The sequence below is a fragment of the Gorilla gorilla genome, chromosome 13 (genome assembly GCF_029281585.2).
Source record: "Gorilla gorilla gorilla isolate KB3781 chromosome 13, NHGRI_mGorGor1-v2.1_pri, whole genome shotgun sequence".
Taxonomy (NCBI): domain Eukaryota; kingdom Metazoa; phylum Chordata; class Mammalia; order Primates; family Hominidae; genus Gorilla; species Gorilla gorilla.
In genome coordinates, this window is record NC_073237.2 from 43,993,308 (window position 1) to 44,011,990 (window position 18,683).

An 18,683-nucleotide genomic window follows, 5' to 3' on the forward strand; every position below is an offset into this window, starting at 1 on the left:
TTTCTTTCAGGTCTCAACTTAAATGCCACTTCCTTAAAGAGGGACTATGATTCTAAAATAAAAAAGAGCTCCTATTCTTTTAGTCTGTTTTATTATCATAGCACTTTTATTATTCTATACTGTTATTTTTATGTAGCACTTGTCACTCAGTACTTTCTCAGTATTTTATATATGCATGTTGTCTTTCTCTCCACTTCCTCCCTTTGTCTCCCAACAGTGGATATAAGTTTATTAAGTGCAGGGGGCCTGTCAATTATGCTTATTGCTCTATCCACAGTCCCTAGAATAGAACTTGTACTTAGCAGGCAACGGTCTCTGGTTAGACTGAGCAGGACTCGTCTTATCTTTGTAGCCTTAAGATTTTGTAGTGCTTGTTGAATTTAATTAATTTGGCTATTATTATTGAGAAGAAATGCGTTAATATTAATGAAAAGTATAATTTTATAAATTAACACATTAAAATTCTTTTTTTTTTCTAAATAAAAAACAGTTCCAGTTTTAGCAATGGCTGGGCCAGAAGTAGTACATCGGAGCCTGGGTAAAATTTTGATGCCAGAAGGCTGTCCCAAGGTTTGTTTTTTCTGCTACCTACAGAAATCAAAAGGCGATTGTTTTAGGAAGTGATACTCTTCAATGGCTTTTTATATATTTTATTTTAAAAAGCCACCAAGAAGAACTGGGGTTTCAGATGACCAACTTTTATGATGTAGTAGTACACACTGAAATGAAAATGTTCCCACCAAATATGGGAACAGCTCTTAGTTACTTTCCTAGAGGATCATTTTCTGTGTAGCTAGTGTTGCCTTTCCAGATGGACTTTCTGAAATATGAATATTTTGCCCAAGGTTTAACTTTAAGAAAATGATAATAATTCTTGGAACACAAGTCTCAAGATTTTTCCATTTGCATAATTTTCAATAAAAAATTAGGTCTGTTTCTAGGTTGAACCTTCTCTGAAGATACAGTTTTTCTATTTCCCATCATAGCCTGGACATCTGTTTCCACTAGGCTAATCATTTGAAACAATTCTGTATACTGAGTTATATTGAAGGAACTTGGGGGAAGTTGCTAGGAGAAGCACTATCAATTTTAGTGAAAGATGTAAGCCTGAGGAATTATATTTAGTATTTCCTAACAATTAATAATATTACCTAGTTTTGGGAAACTTCTGAATTTTGCTGGCTTATTTGTGTACATTCCTTGAAGAAATGATTGTGAGAGCAGTCCTGTTTTAACATAGCTGTTATATTCCCTCAAGATGAAATGTATTGACTTAACCTCAGCTACATGGGCTTTGCTAACTCTAATGACTAAACTCCTTAGAAAGCTGAAAATGTTGTGCGTATGTTAAAGAAAATTTCTCCTCCCCCCCCACCCCCTTGAAAGAGAAGCCAGGGATATACTGAATACATAAGTAAACATTCCAAGTTACGAACAAGTGAAGTAATTTTTATGTATCATCATTAAGATTTTTGCAATATAGCCAATTTGGAGTCTCAAATTCTTATTCCAAATCTAGGGGTTCTCTGTAACATTTCAAATTCAATAATCCCTCCTTTACGAGTGCAATCCATTTTTCCCCTCCTGGACTTTTGACATGAATTTCTGAGTGTGTATAGCATGACGTTCTCTATACAAGTGTAAACTATTTGTATTGTCTGTTGTTTCATTGTTTTCGATGTTTCTGCTTATACCGACTGTCTTATTATATTGAATTTTACTCTCCTGATGCCTTTGTTCACACTTTCTGCTTGCTGTCCAGGCCTTGTATACTTTATCCTCAACTGTCAGTCTTACTCTATCCCTTCTTTTAAAACTCATGCTAAAGTTATGTTTCACAAATTTAACTCAATTTCATAAATGATGGTCTGGGATAAGGAATGAGAGGAGGTGTGAGAAACAGCATTAGCTTTTGGAAAGCTCTGAATTAAGTAGGGATGAGGATGGGACTTGATGGTAGCAGATGTATTAGGATTAGCTAAGATGATGCAATGAGAAAAAGGTAGAAGAGAGAAATGACCATTTTTTGTTTTGAGTATTGGCAGAAGGCTCTCCAGAGGTGATGCTATTGAGTCAGGCCTTGAGTGGTGAGTCCAGAGGAGGTGGACAGGTGGTCTGCATCTTCTCCGCTAACTGTATCTAGTTTGTGTCTTTAAAACTTTATGAACGTTAATTTGACAGTTATATTGGGTGGCTACAGTTGCTTATTGTATAGGAAGCAATTAGGTTTTTAGAATTGCATATGAATTTTTTAAAAGATCCAAAAGGTGAGAACAACTCAACACACAACTCAATGTATTTGTTGATGTTATCTTTAATTCTTGTTCAAGGAAATGGAGGAAATAAAACACAAAAGAGGGAAAACTTTTTAAAATTTTGTTCTTTAGGAATAATCTGTTTTGAAGTGGGCTGAATAAAAGCAATGGTGAATCTTTTTCTGTGTGCTTTTAAAAATAAAAACAAAACTCAACTGTTGATTTTTGTTTTCAAAATGTCTTGACTGTAAAGCCTTGTAATGGTAGGTGCGGTAAGCTACCCTCTGATGCTCAGACTTTCAGACACTGGCTCTAGACTTCCAGATGCTTGTGCAGAACAGTTTGGGTGCGGAGAGATGGGCTGAACAGGATCTTGTTTGCCCCATTCCTGGGGGCTCTGATGTGGTAGAAGTGAAGCAGGAAGTGAGGGAGTCCAAAATACTAAAGCTGGAAGGGACATTTGGCACAAAGCAGTAGTAATAACCAGTCTATATATAGAGAGAGTTTGATGTGTTTCCTTCCTGAAGGGCTCTCTGCACAGTAAATAAAGTAAAGCCAATAATTATCAATGGGCAACTGGGCCATGTTCTTAACAAAAGTGTTCAGATAGCCATAAATCATAGCATCAAAACAAATAGGGGAAAGGGATGCTCTGGAGAGGAATCTACCAGCTGTTTTCCTGAGGTTTCGGGAAAAAACTGTTGCCTAATAATACTTCTAAAGTTTAAATGAAGGTCTTATGGAGTTGGCAGAGTTTTTTCTTTTGGTGCTAAAAAAAAGTAGCTCCTATTAATTACATTTATTTATTGAATATATATAAGTAATTTATTATATAAGTACAAATATATTTATTCATTTACAGAGCATTTATTTCTCTGTACCAAGCATAGCTCTTCGTCAAATCTTTTACTTCTAAACGAGAATATTAAAATTTTCAGTAAGGACTTTTAATAAGTAAGGGTTTGACTTATTTCTAACTAATTAAAAGTCCTTGCTTATTGCAAATTTGCCAGATCATTTTCTTTTCCCCCTTTCCATGTGTTTTTCTTCCTTGTGTACGTGTTTTCCAACTAAAAATTAAATAGGTTATTGGTCAATGTATGGTTAGCATCATACTACATATTATATATTTGAATCTATATTGTGTCTGTTATTTTGAAAAGACATTTCAGGGAAAAATGCAATTAAACCCAATTACACTTCTTTTTAAACAAACAAAAACTTTGGTCTGTTTCTCTCAGGCATGAATTTTCATTATAGTATCCTAATAGACCTTACATGGTACATGGGATTAATTAGACAAAGAGAGTTTTGAAAACCTCTCCCAATTAGAGGTACATGGGTAGTAATGTGTGGATGGAGAGGAGAAGGGGAGCGGTTATTTACGGCTGTTGAATATTAGTTTCAAAATGGCCTTAGAGATCTTCTGGCCCAGTTGATTAACTCAATTGCTTAACATGTGGTACTCTCAGAACTAGGACCAGTTCCACAGTACTCAAGAAAAATTTCCTCTGTGGCAACACTTTTCTATCACCTGCGCCAATTTTTTAAACGCTTTAAAAGTTTATGTTGATTGTAGCGAGTTTGGAGAAGAATTTGATTGGTTAGTGTCAACTCACCACTTCTATTGGAAAAACAACTTCTTTGGCAGTGGTAAATCAGTGAAGGGTAGCATGAGTCTTTTAAAAGTTAAATTTGACAGACATTTGTTGGGTACATATTATTTGGCTCAATGGTAGTGTCAGGGCTTACAGAGATGAATAATTATTGTGGTTGCTGACTTTGAAGGGGGTCTGTCTAGTGGAGGAGTCTGAGAGGGAAATGACTTACCTTCTGACCTGTTCATTGCAACAAGATTATGGAAGAGAGCCAAGGGAGATGTTCTGAAAGAGCTAACATCTGGGCTGGATATTTACAGATGAAAAAAGCTTTTAATGATTTTGCCTGAATTAATATGTGAGAATGCATATGCATATAATAGAACATGAGAATTTAAAAAGTAAATGTTAATTATCCCATTTTATTGTCACCTAAAGATTTTAATGGCTTTCTAAAGGTGAATATTCCTTCAGTAGCTTCTGAAACTTGGCCTTTTATGACATAGAGCTTAAGGATGATCTGATTCTTGAACAATCAAGAGGAAGAATTAGTTTAAGGGTTTAGAATGCTTAGCTATCATAAACTTGATGCAGTGAGAGAAGAGACTCTCAATGAAGAAGTGTTGCAAGTGACAGAACGTGATCCCTCCCAAACATGGTTCTACTTGTTTAAAAAAGAATTGCTTTATATCTAATGTAGTATCCCTACTGGCTAAAATGTTTCTAAGTTTTAACCTCTGTTTCTTTTGAACTAAGAAACTCCTACTAATTCTGATCATAAAATACCCAAATAAATAAACAACTTCCCCTAATTTGACTTTCTTCAGATTAGAACTGTAAGTTTTTATTTACATGGCTACTGATTTTCTAGCCTCTTTATTGTGTGTAAAAAGTTCCTATTGTTTGCTTCTAATTAAGAACTCCGGGGTTTACAGACATTGTTCATTGTTATTGATGAAATTGTTGCATTTAAAAATAATTATATGAATTGGTAAACAGTTTCTTATAAAATCACACTTCTATACAATATTAGTACATAGCAAGTCATTTCCTTTAAAGGGTGGGGAAAAAAAATCCAAAGACATTCAACGATAAGATGTGCTCATTAACAGCTGTTTCTGTTAATAGGAGCAATTTGCATTCAGAATAGAGAAAATGAATTATACTAAAGGGTATATAGAGGATCAGCTATAACTTCTCTGGCATGTGCAGCAGCCCACAAAATAAACTACCTTCCAATGACATTGGCATGATTAATCCCAAGCAACCTGACACTGAAATTGCTGTTCTGAAAAGGGGCTTTGCAGCCTGGAAGTGTCATAAGCGTAACACTAGCCTTCTTGCTAAGGTGGGGTGGGGGCTGCTCAATGCATTTAGTGAGACTCTCTCACTTGTCTCCAGTGTTCACAGTATTTGAATATTCATGATCGGTTGACAGGTGGTCAGTGAATGTAAGACTGAAGCCACTCTGGATCTTTTCACGTTTTCGTTTTTCTGTTAGAGAAACTTATAAGGTCATGTGAGATGCCTCATTCTTGATTTACTTCTTCGGATGTCAGTTTGGGGCAATTTTCCTAAGGTGGGCTTCAGTTTACCTTTTTGTAACCATATTTTTGATTGTGGAATGTCTAACCAATTTCCAGGTACATTATCAACATCATTTCTGTAATAAAAATGCCTCACGCTTCTGTTTCCTTACATATTGTCTCCTTGTATGTCGATGGCTGTGCCTTCAGTTGTGTAGATGGTGTTTCCTCTTCTTTAAAGGGAGAGAAAACATAGGCTGTCTAGCGAATATTCAATCCAGGGCTGTGGACCTGAGTCTTCTGACCCAAATCTAGGGCTCTTGCTTGCTGCATCCTGTTTATTTTCATCCAAAAGGCTACATGGCAATTGGGTGTTTTATGTTTAGATTTCCTCCCTGGCTTGAGTCACTTACTGAGAACTTATGCGCCAGGACCTGTGCTGCATCTTTTACACACATCACTGTGCTTACCCATTCAGGATGCTCTAACAAAGTACCATCCACTGGATGGCTTATAAACAACACAAATGGATTTCTCACAGTTCTGGAGACTGAAAGTCCCAGATCAGAATGCCAGCATGGTGGGATTCTGGTGGGGGCCCTCCTCAGAGTTGCAGACTGCTGTCTTCTCACCATGTCCTCACATAGAGGAAGGGGCAAGAGAGCTCTCTAGGATGCTAATCCCATTCATGAGGTTTCCACCTTCATGACCTAATCACCTTCAAAAGTTCCTACCTCCTGATAGGATTTCAGTTTACGAGGTTTAGGGGAATACAAACATTCAGTTCATAACGGTCACCTTGTTTAGTCTTCAGATTGTCTAGAAGAGGAACCCAGAGATCTAAGATGAAATAATTTTGCAGAGGTAGCTCGCCTAGTCTGAGGAGGATCATGGATTGGTACCCAAGTATTCTGAGCTGCTGTCGCCTGAGCCCTTGGCACTCTATCTTCTTGAGGTGAATGTGCCTCCTGTCCTTGAGAAGTGAAAGGAAATTAGCAGACAAGATCCTTCAAAATATGGTCATAAGGAACTCTGTTCAGTGTCAAGGTACTGATTCAGGCAGTTAACTTTTTGGGAGGATAAAAGGAAAAGAGATGGTAATGCTTTGTGGTCTAGAAAGATCTTGTGAAGAAAGTAGAATTTGAATTTGCAGAGGATACTAAGAGTAGCTTCAAGGTGTGGTGGAAGGGATAGAAGGAGGACCAGGCACTGGTGGGAAATGCTGGGCACATTTGGGGGAAATGCATTGGAATGAAGCAGAGGGGTTTTGGTAGGTGACAAAAGGACAGGTAAACTGGGGCTGCTGAAGAGGACTCAGGGCATCAGTGGGTGTGGCCTTGATATTTGGCATGTACATGTTTACTTTGTGATACCACCAAAATGCAGTCTTAACTAGAATGGTTTCAGTTGGCTTGTGACTGATTTTCGTTTAATTGAAATTTTAGTGGAATGAAATCCTATTTGGCTTCTTAGGGTCTCTCATTCCCCAAGAGCTTGCCTAATAGTCTTGCTTCCTTTTAACTCCATGAGAAATAAAAGCCTTATTGTTTCTTGTGTATTCTTATGATGTGATTAGATCTTAAGTGTTTACATGTATATTGGTATTTTAGTAAACATTCCTTTTGGGTGGGTGAAGGAGGGAGGTTATGCGTCATTGAGAAACTCTGGGTTTGGGATTTTCTAAGGAAAGAGGATGGCATAGAAGTCAGGACATCTCTAGGCCAGGCATGGTGGGTCATGCCTGTAATCCCTACACTTTGGGAGGCTGAGGCGGACAGATCACCTGAGGTCGGGAATTCAAGACCAGCATGACCAACATGGAGAAACCCCATCTCTACTAAAAATACAAAATTAGCCTGGTGTGGTGACGCATGCCTGTAATCCCAGCTAACTCGGGAGGCTGAGGCAGGAGAATTGCTTGAACCAGGGAGGCGGAGGTTGTGGTGAGCCAAGATCACACCATTGCACTCCAGCCTGGGCAACAAGAGTGAAACTCCGTCTAAAAAATAAAGAAGTCAGGACATCTCAGACAAGTCAGAAGTTAAGGTGGGGAGTGATTTGCATCAAAGACTAGACGTAGATAATACTCGTTAGGAAGCTTACAGTTCTTTTCAAACTTTGGGTCATAGGGAGCAATCATCAGTTTCCCTAAAGCTTTTGGGCAGGGTAATAACAAGTGAAGTTCACTCAATAATCATGGTTGACTGTGATGAGCTATTCTCCACCAAGATTTGAATAAATGACTTACATATGTGCTTTACATAAGAGAAATTATTGTTATAGTTTCTGGAGAAGAAATACAGGATAGATCGGAGACTCAACTGGGAGTTTGGCAAGGGGCTATGAAAATTGCGTGTGATCTAGATGGTAGAATGGGATTTTTTTTTTAAAGAAGAATGTCTTTTTGTCTATTATTCTCATCTTACCTATTTTCTTTTTTAATGTTGCAGTGTGCAAAGATCCACCTTACAAAGTAGAAGAATCTGGGTATGCTGGTTTCATTTTGCCAATTGAGGTTTATTTTAAAAACAAGGTATGTAATCTTTACCCATTAATCTTTCAGTAGACGATCCACCATTAGCCAAATGATGTTTAAAATAATTTTGACTCATAAGCACTTCTGTCACTAGATGATTTTAAAATAAAAGTTAAATTTGTCTTCTAGGAATTTTGGCTATCATTACCCTTAATTATCAAGGAAGTGGCTAGAAGAAGATAATTTTAATTATATGAAGTCAGATTATGTGAAATTCATTAAGTGTTCCTTTAAAGAGAGGAGTGATTACCATTTTGGAAAAGATAAATATGTTTGTAAAATAGAAAAGAAGAATTATAGTTTTTCAGTAAAATGCTTCTTTTCTCATTTTCATGTCTGTAGAATTTTTTTGAGGCTTGCAAAGAATAATCTCATTTTATCTTTAGCTGGTACCCACACCATACATGTATATAGTTATTTCAACTTCAGATATATGGATTTTACTGGATTTAAAAGTTTTCAGGCCAGGCGCGGTGGCTCACACCTGTAATCCCAGCACTTTGGGAGGCCGAGGCGGGCGGATCACTTGAGGTCAGTAGTTCAAGACCAGCCTGGCCAACATGGTGAAACCTCGTCTCTACTAAAAATACAAAAATTAGCTGAGTATGGTGGTGGATGCCTGTAATTCCAGCTACATAGGAGGCTGAGGCAAGAGAATCACTTGAACCTGGGAGACGGAGATGGCAGTGAGCCGAGATCGCACTACTGCATTCCAGCCTGGGTGACAGAGTGAGGCTCCATTTTTTTTCTCAAAAAAAAAAAAAAAAAGTTTTTAGCAGTACATATGTGGCATAACACACAGACTGTATAATACCAGACAAATTGGTCAACCTCTGTGGGGCTTACTTTCCTTATTTATGAAATGAGGAGATGAGAGTACTTACCTCATAAGGTGGTTAGTAGGATTAGATAAAATAAACTTATGCAAAGTATTTAGAATAGTAACTTATAGATAAGCACTTCAAAATGCTAATTATTATATCATATTCCTTATTTTTCCTCCAGAGATATCATAATTTCTAAAACCTGCTGAAAAGTCAGGTAATTGGCTTTTTTTTCTTTTAAGGAACTGAGCAAATAGAATGTCATGTTATCCAAACCAGTGCTCAGTAAAATATGGTTCTTGGGATAGCATTAGCATTACCCTAAGAACAGGTTAGAAATGAGATTCTCAAATTCTACCCAGATGTATCAAATCAGAATCTCTGGAGGCAGGGCCTAGGAATCTGCATATTTACTAGTCCTTCTGATGCTCAGTAAGTAAGAGAACCACTGATAAGCCATTCCTTAATGTGCAATCCCTTCCACTGGAACAGTGTCACACTGGCCTTTTTAACTTATAGCAGTCTCAGTCTTCAATTCAGCAGTTAGAAAGTGTTAAAACCAGATTCGTGATCTAGGTCTTTCTCTCCATTGGCTATGCTCCTAATTTCTGTGCCTTCTAGCAATAACTCTTTGCTAGAATAATGATTATCTTTCTTAGTGGTGATACCACTGAATCGTTGACATATTTGTCATCAAATCAAATTTGTCGAGATGTATTTATGTCTGTTGACGTGATATACTTTCATATTGAAGTGCTCATTTTTCTCATTTCAAGTTCAATTTCCTTAAGAAAATGGTTTTTGGCTTTCTTTTATTTCTTCTGTTTTTCCTTCACTACCAATTTCTCCAATACTTGTTACTTGTTATTTTCTATTATAGTCATCCTAGTAGATGTGAAGTATACCTCATTTTGGTTTTATGTGCATTTCTTTGATGATTTATGAGTTTGAACATCTTTTCATGTGCTCGTTGTTCATTTGTATTTTTTTTGGAGAAGTGACTGTTCATATCTCATTTTGCTCACTTTTCAGTATATTTTTAATTTAAGTGGTATGTTTATGGGAAGGAATTTAGAGCCTGTCTCTATCTCCCATATTCCCCACTACCCTTTTAATATCTTAGAAGTTTAAGTGATGAAGATCATGTGGTGCTTTTCTTCCCTCTTGTCACATCCTCATAGCCAGTGTTTTAATTTCATCTAGGGCTTGGGCTACACCATAGGAAGAATCTAGCCCTTCAAGCCAGCAAAGTTCTTAACTCAAAGAAATTAAAGAATAGGCAATTATGATCTCTTATGAGAAGACCATAATGGTTATGATTATATCACTGTCTTCCCACCAGCAAAGTTAGTTTGACATTGCATTGACTTCAGTTTTGAAATAATGATGCAGTGAAGTATCTTCTCTCTTTTCTTGTTTTTAACTCTTCTGGTCATTTGTACAAGCTCTGAGTTGAAAAGAGGAATCTGTTTTATGAATTGCTCAGTTTCCTGCTTTACAAAAATAACTGGAATTTCCCCATATGCCAGATTTAAGAAGAAAACAAGTAAAGGATGAAGAGGCAGCAAGTATCACTCCCTACCATACGCGCACACACACACACGCATGCGTGTGGGCACACACACACACACACACACTTCAGTCTTCTTGAAATTCATGGAACAGAGTAAAAGCAAGATATAATGAAGGCACATTGGGTAGTCATTATGACTGTAAAACATATATTCATTTTGTGAGGGATTTTATTTTCTTAAAATATAAAGGAAGAAAGCACCATATGAGATGAAAAACATCTCTTCCTTTGTGGCCATTGTAAAATAGACACATTTGGAACATTGTAGATTTTCTGTTTAGTATATAGATTAGCTTATTTCTATTTTCTAGTTTTAGGCCTTCTTTAAAATTTCATACATAATAATGATTGCTGTTTTCACATGTACACAATAATACATATATATTTCAGTGTTTGTAATATAGAAAAGTAGGATACACCTAATTGGCCCTATGTAGAGATGTGGATTAATAAATGGTAATTATGTAATCCATAGAATTCTGTACAGTACTTAATGTGGCAACATGAGTAAATCTCAAAAAATGATGACTTAAAAGTTGCAGAAATATATGTGCATGGTTATATCATTTGTGTATTTTTTAAAGAAATTATTGAAATGAGTAATGGTGTTCTGGAGAGGTATGTATTTAGTATAAGAGCATATGTTGGAATGACAACACAGGAACTTAAGGGCATTAGTTACTGGAAGAGAGGAATGAAGAAGCTTACATATATAAAGTTGGTTTTGTTTTATTTTGTTTTGTTTTGTTTTGGTGGGGTTTCACTCTGTCACCCAGGCTGGAGTACAGTGGCGCAGTCTCAGCTCACTGCAGCCTCCACTTCCTGAGATCAAGTGATCCTTCCACCTCAGCTTCCCAAGTAGCTGGGACCACAGGCATGCACCACCACACCCGGCTAATTTTTGTAATTTTTGTAGAGACAGGGTTTCACCATGTTGCCCAGAATGATTTCGAGCTCCTGAGCTCAAGTGATCTGCCCACCTCTGCCTCCCAAAGTGCTAGGATTACAGGTGTGAGCCACCCCAACTGGCCAAATTTTATTTCTTTAAAGAAAAAGATAAAGCAAATCTCTGGAAGTGTTATCTGTTTAATCTCAGTAGAAGGCACATGGATATAGCATTTTTAAGTACTTTTCTATATGTTACTAATTTCTTAATTAAAAAAGGAATTATTGCTTTGCCACTTTTTTGTTTTGTTAGGATGTCTCAGAAACCAAATATTTGCTATAGTCTCATCTAGGTCTCTGAGCTAGGTATATTTTTTCTTTATTTTTTCTAATTTAACTTGTAAGAGCACCTAATGTGAGATCTAGCTTCTTAACAAATTTTAAGTGTATTAAGTGTACAATACCTTATTGTTGACTATAGTTGCAATGCACAGCAGATCTCTAGAGCTTATTCATTTTACTTAATTGAAACTTAATGCCTATTGATTGACAATTCATTTTCCTCTCTCCCCAGCCCATGGTAACCACCATTCCAGTCTCTGATTTTATGAATTTAAAATCTTACATGATATCTGTTTTAGATATCTCATGTAAGTGGACTCAGACAGTACTCATCTTTCTGAGTCTGGCTTATTCCCCAAGGTCCAGCTGGATATATTTTTTATTTTTCATGTTACTGAAATGATCCATTGGTAAAAATTTAATAGGTCTAGGCTCTTGCTTCAGCGTGTTCATTTCTTTCTTTTGCATATTTATTATTTTATTTATCCCTGGAGTTTATTCAACTCTGTCTTGAAGAATAAACATCCATTATAGTAATGGCATATTAGTCCCTTCTCACATTGTTATTAATACCCGAGACTGGGTAATTTATAAAGGAAATAGGTTTAATTGACTCACAGTTCTGCATGGCTGGGAAGGCCTCAAGAAACTTACAGTCATAGCAGAAGGGGAAGCAAACGTGTCCTTCTTCACAAGGTGGCAGGAGAGAAAAATTCAGGCAAAGTGGGGAAAAGCCCCTTATAAAACCATCAGATCTTGTGAGAACTCACTATCATGAGAACAGCATGAGGGAACACCCCCATAATCTAATTACCTCCCAAGACACATGGGGATTATGGGAACCACAATTCAAGATGAGATTTGGGTGGAGGCACAGCCAAACCATATCAAATGGTTTATGAAAAAGTGTTGTTCAGAGTTTTCACAGGAATGAGGGAAAGCAGAAAAAATAATTCCAGGTAATGATGGAAGAGTCTTAATTCCACGTATTAAAGATATCCTGTCCTTGGTCACATCCCCATCCTGTGTTTTTACTGCTTCTCTAATGAGCTCGTCTTCAGTTCTGCTCATTTATTTGAGCTGTCAGGGTCAAGAGGGGTGGTAGAGTGTCAGTACTTCTCTTGAGTTTGTATATGTTAATTCTGTCTTATTTTGTATTTGTGCTCAACAAAACAACCCTATTTGTGAGAATTGTGTGTTTCAGAAACTCTAAACCAACAGGGACACTGAAACATAATCAATTTATGTTTGAAAGGATCACAGGCTTCTTTCTTTCAATCTGATCTCAGAAAAGAGAGTAAATGTCAAGGACTGAAGCTTCTGCAGAGTGAGAGAGGGTAACTTGATATTGCCAAAAACAAATTTCCACCTCTAGGAAATGTATTATTTATATATAGAGAGCAAGCACATGCTTTCTCATTTGAACTTTGAAGAAGAATGTTTTCTAAGGAGCATAGACTGACATAATGTCGATGTCTGCCTTCTAAGAGAAGATATTCAGTTGGCCAGAGCACAAGTTGATGAGTACTTTTTTCTTACTTAAAAAAAATCTTTAAAAAAATCATACTCAGGATTCAGAGAGTCATTTTCTGTGGTGCTTACCATTGGTTTTATTGAAAAGTGATGTTTTTTGTTCTGTTTTAGACTGTTGTAGACTATAAAGTGATGTTGATATTACCTCATTCTTTTTATGCTGGTAATTAATGTGTATTCTTCAATATGTTTTTCTCTTTAAGAAAGTATACAGGAGTATATATTTTCCTAGTAAAAGTATGTGGAATAGAACTTAGGAGTTTTAGTCTTTTGACTACATTTAATGATTGTTAACTATTTGGTACAGTCTTCCCAGATTTCCCTCCATGTATTTGCATAGATAAAATGTGTGTCAGCATAGAGATTGGCAGGGGCATGATTTAATATTTTTCTGTGACTTGCCTTTAATTCAGTTAGCAATATGCCTTTCAAAGTCAGTATTTTTAAACACCTGAATGGTGTTATGTGGTAATGATGATCATTCTTAGTTTCTTGCTATTCTAAGCAATGCTACCATGAACATTTAATAGTATATTTTTGTACTTATATCTGAATATTTCTATGGAAGAGATTCTTAGAGGTAGAATTACTGGGTCAAACATCATATATATTTGGTATGTTGATGATTGCCAAGATGTCTACCAAAAAGGCTTTACCAGTTTACGCTCCCAGTTACATGGCAGAAAACTGCCCTCCTTTTAAAATTAATTCTGAAGTTACATCTTCTGTTTTATAACTTAGAGGATAGACAGATAAATAAAAAATGATCATAACTAAATGTGATAATTACATTAATAGAGGAATGCTATGAGGGACATCTAATTCAGATTATATTGGGAGAGTAAGAAAGACTTTCAGAGGAATTAATGCTTTAGCTGGGTCTTGAATAATGAGTTTGCATTAACTAGGCAATAGAGGGGAAGCTATGCTGGGAGGGAGGACATTTTAGGTGTGGGGAGCACTACTTGTGAAAGGCCAAATGAATGAGTTAATGTGAAGTATTGGGGAACTGCAGATGCTTCAAAGTTGTGGAAAAACAGTATAGTAAGAAATCAAAAGAAATATAGGAAAGGTAGTAAGAGACTGCAATGGTTATTCCAAGGAAGTGGGATTTTATTGCAGAAAATGATGAACCATTAAAGGCTTTTATATCAGTGGAAAGCTGTAATCTGATTTTTGTGTTAGAAAGATCATTCTCTGGTCACTGTGGGAAGTAGAATGAGGTAAGTTCAAAATCAGGGAGGGCGTCAAATGAAGAATGGTGGTGGTCTAAGCTAGGACAGTAGGCCTTAGAGGAAAGGATAGGTAGATCTGAAAGTTCATAAGGACGAAAACTAAATAGAACTTAGAGAAGATTTGACTGTAGTGAGTGAGGAAGAAGGAACAGTTGGGAATGATTTTTGTGTAATTTAACCTTGGCAAGCTGTTAGAATTGCTGTTTTCCAAGATAATAGAGGATAGGACAAAAGACACATATGAAGGTAACTTTAGTTTACCATAATGCATGAATTGGATGCTGCCGTAAGTCAACCTGTGGACACATGTATATGGCAGTCAGTGAGAGCTGGGTTGGAGATACACTTAGGGGAGTCACTGTCACACAGGTGGAACTGACTCCTTGTGAATGGGTGTCATCTCCTTGGGAAACTTTGCAGAAAGGTAAAGGACGTTTAAGGTCAGTGAAGAAAGAGAAGAAAGTCCTTGAAGAAGATTGAGAAGGAATAGCCAGTAAACTATGAGGAAAACCAGGAGAGAATGGCATCCTGATAAGAGAGAGAAAAAGTAGATTTCATGTCAGGTTGTAGTGGAAGTGAAGGGGTACTGAGGAAATGAGTGGAGATTATGATTTGGGAAGTTTGGGTGAGGAGGTGGAAACCATGAATTTTGAGTAGTTAATTCCTATATTCTGAGAGTTTCAGGTGCAAAGACCCTTGAGTCAAAAGAAATGGATTCAAATTATTTTGTTTCATCATTTATTAGTAATATAACAATAAAACAAGGCTCACATCTGCCCCAAAGAGAGCAGCGAGAATTAAATGAGATGTCATTATTATCTTGAGTCTGTATTTTCACCTTGCGTGGCTAAAGATCAATGTGTAGAGAGGGATAAATGTTCAGTCAACTTAAGTAACAGCTTGAGAGTTGAACCTGGGTATCGGAAATTCTAATTATTGTATTCTTTTGCATAGGATGCTATTTTGTCCTAGTTATTTATTCAGAAAAATTCCGTTCTTATTAATCTCAGAGATACTTACTGCATTTCTACTGTGTATAGGCATAAACTAGTCTTTGAGGGTACAATGATGATTCAAACATTGATCCTGCTTTCAACAGTCTTCTGATCCAGCAGGGTAAATGGTGATAATAAGAAGGCAATTATTCTAAGACGTGGCAAGGGTGAGAGAAAGATGCACACAGAGTAGAGGAGAGGCAGTGGGGAGTCGGGAGTTAAGGGGAGGTTTTCCAAAAGTGAAATCTTGAGTTAGGAATGGTGAGAAGTTATCTAGGTAAAGCAGTAGGTAGAGAAATGGAGGTAGGCAGTGAAGGTAGTAATGCAAAGCAAGAATGAAACCAGAGGTAACCTAGAACACAGTAGGTACTGGGAAGCAACCAGTAATGGGATGTTGCTAGGCCATCAGATGGACAGAAGGGGAATGGTGGAATATGAAGCCAAGAGCCAGATTATGAAGGCCCTTATGTGACATTCAAGTGAGATTAGGATTTTTAGCCCAATGGCTATTGGAAGCTGTTGAAATTTTAACTAGGAAGTGAAAATGGCTAGATTTTTGTTTCATATAGATAATCTTAAGGCCTGAATGGAGGAGGAATTGAAGAGAATATATCCCAAAGTAGAGAGTTTATAGTTTGGGCCATGAGTAAAAGCCTAGTAGTAAGAGTTAGAGGGCTTGTTGAAGAAATATTTATGGAGAAAATGGCAGCCTTTGATGATGAGTGTACTGGGGTAGGGAAGAGGAAGGAATGTGCTTGGTTTCTAGTTGGGTGGCTATGTTGCTGGTATCCTGTCACCTGAAAGATCATGGGGAAGAAGAGAAGTTTTTCTTATTTCATTTCCCCTAACACAAGAAACTAATTTGTCAGACATTTCTATTTTGATTCACTGATGATTCCATGATACTTTTTTTTCCCCAGTACTAGTACTACTTTGACAGTTTAGCTGTTAGATGTCTTAGTTCTTTTCTATTTCTTATGAGGAGTAAATTTTTGCTTTTAAAATTTCACTTATGCCTCACTCTCTTTTTTCTTCCATAATTTTTGTTAACCTCCAGGAAGAACCTAGGAAAGTCCGCTTTGATTATGACTTATTCCTGCATCTTGAAGGCCATCCACCAGTGAATCACCTCCGCTGTGAAAAGCTAACTTTCAACAACCCCACAGAGGACTTTAGGAGAAAGTTGCTGAAGGCAGGAGGGGTAAGTGGCACTCTCTTGTGAAAAGCATTCCTATTAGAAACAAACAAACAAACAAACAAACTAGTTCCTGATGTGTTAAAAAGTATAAGGTTTTGGGAGAGGTAAAAGAAATGTTGTACCTTAATGGCTTAGCTGTGGATTCATGTGTTGAGATGAACAGGTAGACAATAATATTTTAGATAGGCTTAAGTTTGAAATTACACTATTTGTTAAAACAGCCTTAAGATCTATGCAGCTCAAATTTAATTATGACAAAACCCCAAAACAAACAAGCAATAAACTCTCATTTAAGAAAAGAATAATATTTGAACTGTGTTATATCAGTTATAGAAACTTTTGAGTTAAGTTGCAAGTCACATTAAAAATTATATAAAAAGAAATCCAAATTTTCTTGATCACAATTAATAAAAAAGGTATCTTCACTCATACTACATGTTTGGGTCATTTAAATACACATTTTTGTTAGTTTGAATTTTATCTCGATAAAAGATGGATTTTCCTTTTTAAAGTAATGGTAGCAAAAGTGTTGTAAACTTTTGCCCTTGTGATTTGACTAGTATGGGAAAGAATTTTAAGTGGTACCTCTTGCAAACATAAACATTTGGTATGTTTGCTTCTGAAGCTGAGTCAGCTGTACAAACACTATTGATTGGTCAAAATCTATTTGACAATGAGTGTCACTGGGATCATCAGCTCCTACTTCACATGAACTTATGTGTCATATTATGTGGGCACTTCACACCCCATCTATTTTGAAATGTGTGTTCTTTTCTCCAGGATCATCTTCACTTAGTTTCTCTGGAAGGTTTTTGTGCAGTTTTCTATTTATGAAGTTATTTTCTATATGCATTTGTAGACCATAACCCATCAAGATGCCTTATATCACTGATAAACTCTACCTGAGGGCTTTGTAGGAAGCAGGTGTTTTATTTGTGGCACAGTTTTCTTTATTGGATACATGAACAACCACTTTGAGAACCTAAGAAAACCTATTGTTCCTATTATGAGAAAGTTGCCCATGTATATAATTGTGTGAATATTCTGGGTGATGTGGACCCCATTTTTTGAGTTCTGTTTTGCTAGGCTGCTGTCCTTTTACCTGAATTATGAATATGCATTTGAAGCATTGCAAGTACTTTTACCATGTTCCATTCCTTATCATATATATGTCAATAGATTATGGTTTAAGTGGGTATTGAGCCAGCTTTGGAAATGAAATGCCACTTAGAGTATTCTATGGGAGAAATACAGCTTCATGAAGAAATGTATTTCTTTTTGTAACACAACTTATTTTAAAATTAGGAACTTATTATAATTTTATTAAAGAAGTTGTTTGGAAAAGTAACTCTGTTTTACTCCTTTTATAGTTATCAGGAGTATAGTTTTGATGCTATTTACCTATGGCTATGCCATTAACAATCAACTAACTGGTCCATTTAAAATCCTAATCAGTCTCATTTTTTTTATGAATTTGGCATTTTACATTTCTGATTATCTCTCTTGGGTTGTGTAGTTGGGTGGGTAAATTGGAGAGTGCAAATTATGTAACTTTAGTACATCATGCTTCTGATAAGGGTCGTAGGAAAAGGTAAATACGACACAAGAACTTTTTAAAGCAACCACTTAGTCCCAGAGAAGTCGAGGGTTGCCTGTGAGCTGGAAGAGAGGTTACAGTTAGTGATAATGCAGCAAAGTGCAGCACTGCATCCTGATAAGGTCTCTAGTTGATTTCTCATCTTGTGCTCTACTCAGCCTTTATCTCAGAATGATTCTTCTTGACTTCTAACTTTCCTTCTTTGTGTTTAAGTGCTGTTTGAAGCCAACAGATATTTTCCTATTAGAATTAGATTGTGTCTTGACAACTCTAAAATAATAAGTTGAAATGTGAACTATTCCAGGCATATGCTATTTGAAATATTGCAAGTTACTTAAGGGACTAATCACAGTGAATTTTGTAGTAAAATAAGCATTTAAAAATTCATTAAAAACCATGATAATTCCACAGATTCTGTCTATTTCATATGGGAAGATTAAAATAAACTTCTATAGAAATGTAAAAAAAATCAATAGACTAATAAACATCTTTTGGCTTACCTAGATTTTTGACTGCCTTATATTATTGATACCTGGCTTTAACCATTTGTCTTGTCTTAGTATTAGTGCAGCCTATCATGGTGTTA

At 36.4% G+C, this 18,683-nt stretch overlaps 1 protein-coding gene across 2 annotated transcripts in view; it reads left to right on the forward strand.

Moving 5' to 3' along the window:
- Positions 1–18,683, forward strand: part of MLLT3 (MLLT3 super elongation complex subunit) — a 277,019-nt gene that overhangs the window by 157,925 nt on the left and 100,411 nt on the right. For both annotated transcript variants that reach the window (XM_019034201.4, XM_019034202.4), the window contains exons 3-4: positions 7,830–7,912; positions 16,360–16,503. In XM_019034201.4, the coding sequence (XP_018889746.1) occupies positions 7,830–7,912; positions 16,360–16,503 (227 nt within the window). The remainder of the gene's footprint in view (positions 1–7,829; positions 7,913–16,359; positions 16,504–18,683) is intronic.